At 45.1% G+C, this 9,422-nt stretch overlaps 1 protein-coding gene across 1 annotated transcript; it reads left to right on the forward strand.

The window, feature by feature from the left end:
• Nucleotides 1–6,672: 6,672 nt before the first annotated feature.
• Nucleotides 6,673–8,968, forward strand: gpr84 (G protein-coupled receptor 84). Its single transcript, XM_085973058.1, has one exon. The coding sequence runs from the start codon at nt 6,849–6,851 to the stop codon at nt 8,031–8,033; it is 1,185 nt and encodes a 394-aa protein (XP_085829184.1). The 5' UTR covers nt 6,673–6,848; the 3' UTR covers nt 8,034–8,968.
• The last annotated feature ends 454 nt before the right edge of the window (nt 8,969–9,422 follow it).

The raw sequence follows: 9,422 nt of genomic DNA on the forward strand, positions 1-9,422 counted from the left end.
GCTATTCTCCATAATATACACTGGAGCTGCTATTCCGTATAATATACACAGGGGCTGCTATTCCCTACAATATACACAGGGGCTGCTATTCTCTATAATATACACAGGGGCTGCTATTCTCTATAATATACACAGGTAATATACACAGGGGCTGCTATTCTCTATAATATACACAGGGGCTGCTATTCACTATAATATACACAGGGGCTGCTATTCTCTGTAATATACACAGCGGCTGCTATTCCCTATAATATCCACACGGGTTGCAATTCTCTATAATATACAGAGGGGCTGCTATTCTCTATAATATACACAGGAGCTGCTATTCTCTATAATATACACAGGGGCTGCTATTCTCTATAATATACACAGAGGCTGCTATTCTCTATAATATACACAGGGGCTGCTATTCCCTATAATATACACTGGGGCTGCTATTCTCTATAATATACACAGGGGCTGCTATTCTCTATAATATACACAGGGGCTGCTATTCCCTAATATATACAGAGGAGCTGCTATTCTCTATAATATACACAGAGGCTGCTATTCTCTATAATATACACAGGGGCTGCTATTCTCTATAATATAGACAGGGGCTGCTATTCCCTATAATATACACAGGAGGTGCTATTCTCTAAAATATACACAGAGGCTGCTATTCACTATAATATACACAGGGGCTGCTATTCTCTGTAATATACACAGCGGCTGCTATTCCCTATAATATACACACGGGTTGCAATTCTCTATAATATACAGAGGGGCTGCTATTCTCTATAATATACACAGGAGCTGCTATTCTCTATAATATACACAGGGGCTGCTATTCTCTATAATATACACAGAGGCTGCTATTCTCTATAATATACACAGGGGCTGCTATTCCCTATAATATACACTGGGGCTGCTATTCTCTATAATATACACAGGGGCTGCTATTCTCTATAATATACACAGGGGCTGCTATTCCCTAAAATATACACAGGAGCTGCTATTCTCTATAATATACACAGAGGCTGCTATTCTCTATAATATACACAGGGGCTGCTATTCTCTATAATATAGACAGGGGCTGCTATTCCCTATAATATACACAGGAGCTGCTATTCTCTATAATATACACAGAGGCTGCTATTCTCTATAATATACACAGGGGCTGCTATTCTCTATAATATACGCAGGGGCTGCTATTCTCTATAATATACACAGGGGCTGCTATTCTCTATAATATACACACGGGCTGCTGTTCTCTATAATATACACAGGGGCTGCTATTCTCTATAATATACACAGAGGCTGCTATTCCCTATAATATACACACGGGCTGCTATTCTCTATAATATACACAGGGGCTGCTATTCTCTATAATATACACAGGGGCTGCTATTCTCTATATTATACACAGGGGCTGCTATTCTCTATAATATACACAGGGGCTGCTATTCTCTATAATATACACAGGGGCTGCTATTCTCTATAATATACACAGGGGCTGCTATTCTCTATGATATACACAGGGGCTGCTATTCTCTATAATATACACAGGGGCTGCTATTCTCTATAATATACACAGGGGCTGCTATTCTCTATAATATACACAGGGGCTGCTATTCTCTATAATATACACACGGGCTGCTATTCTCTATAATATACACAGGGGCTGCTATTCTCTATAATATACACAGGGGCTGCTATTCTCTATAACATACACAGGGGCTGCTATTCTCTATAATATACACAGGGGCTGCTATTCTCTATAATATACACAGGGGCTGCTATTCTCTATAACATACACAGGGGCTGCTATTCCCTGTAATATGCACTGGAGCTGCTATTCCCTATAATATACACAGGGGCTGGTATTCTCTATAATATACACAGGGGCTGCTATTCTCTATAATATACACAGGGGCGGCTATTCTCTAATATACACAGGGGCTGCTATTCTCTATAATATACACAGGGGCTGCTATTCCCTATAATATACACAGGGCCTGCTATTCTCTATAATATACACAGGGGCTGCTATTCTCTAATATACACAGGGGCTGCTATTCTCTATAATATACACAGGGGCTGCTATTGCCTATAATATACACAGGGCCTGCTATTCTCTATAATATACACAGGGGCTGCTATTCTCTATAATATACACAGGAGCTGCTATTCTCTAATATACACAGGGGCTGCTATTCTCTATAATATTCACAGTGGCTGCTATTCTCTATAATATACACAGGGGCTGCTCTTCTCTATAATATACACAGCGGCTGCTATTCTCTCTAATATACACAGGGGCTGCTATTCTCTATAATTACACAGTGGCTGCTCTTCTCTATAATATACACAGGGGCTGCTATTCTCTATAATATACACAGGGGCTGCTATTCTCTATAATATACACAGGGGCTGCTATTCTCTCTAATATACACAGGGGCTGCTATTCTCTATAATTACACAGTGGCTGCTCTTCTCTGTAATATACACGGGCTGCTATTCTCTATAATATACACAGGCGCTGCTATTCTCTATAATATACACAGGGGCTGCTATTCTCCATAATATACACAGAGGCTGCTATTCTCTATAATATACACAGGCGCTGCTATTCTCTATAATATACACAGGGGCTGCTATTCTCCATAATATACGCTGGAGCTGCTATTCCGTATAATATACACAGGGGCTGCTATTCCCTACAATATACACAGGGGCTGCTATTCTCTATAATATACACAGGGGCTGCTATTCTCTATAATATACACAGGTAATATACACAGGGGCTGCTATTCTCTATAATATACACAGGGGCTGCTATTCACTATAATATACACAGGGGCTGCTGTTCTCTGTAATATACACAGCGGCTGCTATTCCCTATAATATACACACGGGTTGCAATTCTCTATAATATACAGAGGGGCTGCTATTCTCTATAATATACACAGGAGCTGCTATTCTCTATAATATACACAGGGGCTGCTATTCTCTATAATATACACAGGGGCTGCTATTCCCTATAATATACACAGGAGCTGCTATTCTCTATAATATACACAGAGGCTGCTATTCACTATAATATACACAGGGGCTGCTATTCTCTGTAATATACACAGCGGCTGCTATTCCCTATAATATACACACGGGTTGCAATTCTCTATAATATACAGAGGGGCTGCTATTCTCTATAATATACACAGGAGCTGCTATTCTCTATAATATACACAGGGGCTGCTATTCTCTATAATATACACAGGGGCTGCTATTCCCTATAATATACACTGGGGCTGCCATTCTCTATAATATACACAGGGGCTGCTATTCTCTATAATATACACAGGGGCTGCTATTCCCTAAAATATACACAGGAGCTGCTATTCTCTATAATATACACAGAGGCTGCTATTCTCTATAATATACACAGGGGCTGCTATTCTCTATAATATAGACAGGGGCTGCTATTCCCTATAATATACACAGGAGCTGCTATTCTCTATAATATACACAGAGGCTGCTATTCTCTATAATATACACAGGGGCTGCTATTCTCTATAATATACGCAGGGGCTGCTATTCTCTATAATATACACAGTGGCTGCTATTCTCTATAATATACACACGGGCTGCTGTTCTCTATAATTTACAAAGGGGCTGCTATTCTCTATAATATACACGGGCTGCTATTCTCTATAATATACACAGGGGCTGCTATTCTCTATAATATACACAGGGGCTGCTATTCTCTATAATATACACAGAGGCTGCTATTCCCTATAATATACACAGGGGCTGCTATTCTCTATAATATACACAGGGGCTGCTATTCTCTATAATATACACAGGGGCTGCTATTCTCTATAATATACACAAGGGCTGCTATTCCCTATAATATACACAGGGGCTGCTATTCTCTATAATATACACAGGGGCTGCTATTCTCTATAATATACACTGGAGCTGCTATTCCGTATAATATACACAGGGGCTGGTATTCTCTATAATATACACAGGGGCTGCTATTCTCTATAATATACACAGGGGCTGCTATTCTCTAATATACACAGGGGCTGCTATTCTCTATAATATACACAGGGGCTGCTATTCCCTATAATATACACAGGGCCTGCTATTCTCTATAACATACACAGGGGCTGGTATTCTCTATAATATACACAGGGGTTGCTATTCTCTAAAATATACACAGGGGCTGCTATTCTCTAATATACACAGGGGCTGCTATTCCCTATAATATACACAGGGGCTGCTATTCCCTATAATATACACAGGGCCTGCTATTCTCTATAATATACACAGGGGCTGCTATTCTCTATAATATACACAGGGGCTGCTATTCTCTATAATATACACAGAGGCTGCTATTCTCTATATTATACACAGGGGCTGCTATTCTCTAATATACACAGGGGCTGCTATTCTCTATAATATACACAGGGGCTGCTATTCTCTATAATATACACAGGGGCTGCTATTCTCTATAATATACACAGGGGCTGCTATTCCCTATAATATACACAGGGGCTGCTATTCTCTATAATATACACTGGAGCTGCTATTCCGTATAATATACACAGGGGCTGGTATTCTCTATAATATACACAGGGGCTGCTATTCTCTATAATATACACAGGGGCTGCTATTCTCTATAATATACACAGGGGCTGCTATTCTCTATAATATACACAGGGGCTGCTATTCTCTATAATATACACAGGGGCTGCTATTCTCTGTAATATACACAGGGGCTGCTATTCTCTATAATATACACAGGGGCTGCTATTCTCTGTCATATACACAGGGGCTGCTATTCTCTATAATATAAGCAGGGGCTGCTATTCTCTATAATATACACAGAGGCTGCTATTCTCTATAATATACACAGGGGCTGCTATTCTCTATAATATACACAGGAGCTGCTATTCTCTATGATATACACAGGGGCTGCTATTCTCTATAATATACACAGAGGCTGCTATTCTCTATAATATACACAGGGGCTGCTATTCTCTATAATATACACAGGGGCTGCTATTCTCTATAATATACACAGGGGCTGCTATTCACTATAATAAACACAGGGGCTGCTATTCTCTATAATATACACAGGAGCTGCTATTCTCTATAATATACACAGGGGCTGCTATTCTCTATAATATACACAGGGGCTGCTATTCTCTATAATATAAACAGGGGCTGCTATTCTCTATAATACACACAGGAGCTGCTATTCTCTATATTATACACAGGGGCTGCTATTCTCTACAATATACACAGGAGCTGCTATTCTCCAACATTCTGTAGGTGTCAAACAATTCTGACCTTCGTTGGGTACATACAATATTACTTTAAACAATATTAATTTAAACAGTCTTTGTACATCAGTGGGTACATTCAGTATTAATTTTAAACAGTCCTCAGGTTGTGACATGTTGTTACATATTTGGCAGCAAGGTATGGTCTGTCTCCTTCTCCCAGGACTAATCTTAATTTTGACAGGTCATCCAATTCCTTGAAATCTGGGGTTGTTTGGCTGAGCTTGTCAAATAATATGTTTCTTGATTTGTTGAATTTTTCGCATTTTAGGAGGAAATGCATCTCTGTCTCAACCTCGCCGGCCAGACATTGATCACATATTCTATTCTCTCTAGGCTGCCAGGATTTCTTGTATCTTCCTTTTTCAATTGCCAGTTGGTGGTCGCTTAGTCTGTACCTGGTGAGGGTCTGTCTCTGTTTTGTGTCTCTGATGGTCGAGAGATAGTCTGCCAGTTTATATTCTCTTTTTAGGGCCCGGTAACATTCTAATCTGCTTTGGCTTTTGGTTATTTTGTTCCAATGTTCCAGGTAGGTTTCTTTGCTTTGTTTAATGATTTGGTTCACTCGGATTGGTGTTTGGACGGCAGTGTTGGTCTGGGACTGGTCAGGGTCCGGCTGAGTAGGAGTACTTAGTTTCAGTAGCAGCTGACTCAGGGGACTCTTTTCTGGGTTTAGCTCTTGGGTCTGGAAGGCTTTAAAATGAAGGGTGTCTGGGGAGCTAGATTTGAGGTGATTTAGGAAGTTTAGTGCTCGTTTTTGGATGTTTATTATCAATGGGTATCTGCCTAGTTCGGCTCTGCATGCATTTGTTGGTGTTTTCCTTTGGGTGCGAAGGATGCTTCGGCAAAATTCTGCATGCAGGGCTTCTATTGTGTGTTTTTCCCATTTAGTGTAGCTCTCTCTCTATCTATCTGTCTCTATCTCTCTGTCTCTTTCTCTCTCTCGCTATCTCTCTATCCATCTCTCTTGATCTATCTATCTCTCTATCTCTATCTATCTCTCTATCTATCTCTATCTATCTCTGTCTGTCTCTCTCTCTATATATATCTATATCTCTCTATCTCTCTGTCTCTCTGCCTCTCTCTCTCTGTCTCTCTCTGTCTCTCTCTCTCTCTCTATCTCTTGATGTTTTTCTTGTAGTTCTGACATTGATTACAGGATGTTCTGCGATGCCCCCAGTGACATGTGTTTGTGAATTTCTCAAATTGTTTCAAAACTTCTAACCGCGCTGAGCGCCTCTTCTTCTGGTTTTTGAAAAGAGAAGCGAAGAGATTTCTCAAACACAGCAGTCGTAAGAGGAAGTGCTGGCGTCACTCGCTTCCACACCCACAGGGTTTTATAACAGGGGAAACGGACAAGGCTCGAGTCAGAACGCGGGGAATCTCTCAGCCAGGGAGCGGTCGGACAGGCACTTGGCTGCTCATCGCCTCCCCTCTTGTTGAAGATCTTGCACGCTCTTCCAATCCGGCTCTTCACCCCTCGCCAATCACCGGTCGCAGCGGAAAGAGCCTTCGATGGATCTCAACACAACTCACGGCAACGCGACCTGTCACCCGGCGGTGTACGACTACCGCTATTTCGGCGCCCTGCTGGGCATACTAGTCACCGCCGTGGGCACGGTGGGCAACGTCATGACCCTCTTGGCCTTCGCCACGGACAAGAAAATCCGCACCAGGTTTAACCTGCTGATCCTGAACCTGACCGTCGCCGATCTCCTCTACTGCGCCTTCCTGCAGCCGGTGACCGTCGACACCTTCATCCACTTCACCTGGCGGCAGGGCCCCGCCATGTGCCGGCTCTTTGGGCTGCTGCTCTTCCTGGCCAACTCGGTCTCCATCTTCAACCTGATCCTCATCGCCATGAGCCGTTACGTGCTGATCTCGGACCCCCAGAGGTTTGACCGGGTCTACTCCAGGCGCACCATGCCCTTCTTCCTCGCCCTGCCCTGGGCTTTGGGCTTGGTGCTCTTCGGGCCGCTTTGGCCCATCTACGTCTTCCTGCCGGCGGTCTGCACCTGCAGCTTCCACCGCAGCAAGGGCCGCCCCTACACCACCATCCTCATGTTCTTCATGTTCGGGCTGGGGCTGAGCTGCATCGGGATCTTCTACTTCCTCATCAACCGCAAGGTCAAGGCGGCCTCCAAAGCCCTGGAAGAGTACCGCTTGAAGAGCGAGTGCAACGGGAAGAAGAAGAACAAGAGGAAGTCCGCGGCCCTGGCAGTTGTGGCGACGACGGCGGTGGCCGAGACCTCCGGCACCGACAGCGGAATCGCGGACGAGCCCAGCAACTCCCAGACCGGCGACGGGTCCTCCGCCGTCACCGAGGAGACCAGCGTCGACCGGGAGGCCCCCGCTGACCAGCGGGCTGCCTCCCCGAGAGCGACGGACACGTGCGCCACGAGCTACCAGGCCAAGAAACGCAGCAACAGCGAGTTCAAGAGGGTGACGCAGATGTGCTTCGCCATGTTCATCATCTACGTCACCTGTTACTTCCCGTTCTGCGCGCTGCACGTGGCGGATGGGCGCAAGAGGGCGCCGATCCTGGTCCACATGATCGCCGGCAACTTCACCTGGCTCAACAGCTGCATCAACCCCATCCTCTACGCCGTCATGAACCGCCAGTTCAAGGAGGCATACTGGGGGGTGCTCAGGAAAGGCGCCCGCCTCTTCACTCGCCCCACCTGCCTGGGGAGGGAGTAGGAGGGTCCCGCAGCAGGCAAGGGCAGCCCGTAGAACACGACTCAACTATCCTCGAACCATTGCCTCGAAGACTTTCCATCTGGATGCTAGGAACGTAGGAACAGGAGCAGGCCATTCAGCCCCTCGAGCCTGTTATATTAGGAACAGGAGGAGGCCAATCAGCCCCTCCCGAGCCTGTTACATTAGGAACAGGAGGAAGCCATTCAGCCCCTCGAGCCTGTTACATTAGGAACAGGAGGAGGCCATTCAGCCCCCCTCGAGCCTGTTACATTAGGAACAGGAGGAGGCCATTCAGCCCCTCGAGCCTGTTCCGCCATTCAATCAGATCATGTCTGATCCGTATCTTAACTCCATCCACCCGCCTTGTCTCCATATCCCTTGATACCCTTTCCAGATTTCCACCAGCCTTTGTGTAAGAAGTGCTTCCTGACATCACCCCTGAACGGCCTGGCTCTAATTTTAAGTTTACGCCCCCCCCTTGTTCTGGACTAACCCCACACCAGAGGAAATAGTCTCCCTCTATCGACCCCATCGAATCCTTTAATCATCTTAAACACCTCGATCAGATCAACCCCTTAATCTTCTAAACTCGAGGGAACACAAGCCTAGTCTGTGTAACCTGTCCTCGTGATTTAACCCCTCATAGCCCCCGGGGTATCGTTCTGGTGAATCTGCGCCGCTCCCCCTCAGAGACCAATATGTCCTTCCTGAGGTTCGGGGCCCGGAACTGAACGCGATCACTCCGGACGGGGGTCCGACCAGAGCTTTATATAAACTGTGATAAGCTATGAACGGTTGTAATTATTTTTGCAAGCTAGTCTAGACCGATTGCTGTGTATTGATACAAACACTTGTATTTAACTCCACCTAACCCATGTATTAATTTACGCAGCTTGCTCGCAAGCCAAGGTGCAATAAAACGTTATTCCTGCAAACATCAGGCTCGAATTCGATTGTGACTGGGGGCGGAATCCGTTCGGGGGCAGTGTGGGGAGGAGGAGGAGGGAGGGAAGGGAGGGGGGGGAGAAGGAGTAGGGGAGGGAAGGTGGAGGAGGTGGGGAGGAGGTGGGGAGGGAAGAGGGGAGCAACACCTCTGTCTTAGGAAGGAAGGATGTTCTTGCCATGGAGGGAGTGCAGCGAAGATTCACCAGGCTGATACCCGGGATGGGGGAAGGTATTGGGGGAAGGCCGATTTTAATATGATAAGGCAGGATCTGGCCAAAGTGGACTGGGAGCAGCTACTTATAGGAAAATCCACATCAAAGCAGTGGGAGACTTTCAGAAGGGAAATAGAGAGAGTACAACGCCAACATGTTCCCGTAAAGGTCAAGGGTGGGACCAACAAGCAAAGGGAACCTTGGATGACAAGGGATCTACAAAAATGCATTA

This window comes from Somniosus microcephalus, chromosome 33, assembly GCF_052327205.1.
Source record: "Somniosus microcephalus isolate GS21.2 chromosome 33, FLI_Smic_1.0, whole genome shotgun sequence".
Classification (NCBI taxonomy): Eukaryota; Metazoa; Chordata; class Chondrichthyes; order Squaliformes; family Somniosidae; genus Somniosus; species Somniosus microcephalus.

Coding starts and splice junctions, on each gene's coding strand:
- gpr84 (XM_085973058.1), top strand. CDS start 6,849: ATGGATCTCAACACAACTCACGGCAACGCGACCTGTCACCCGGCGGTG.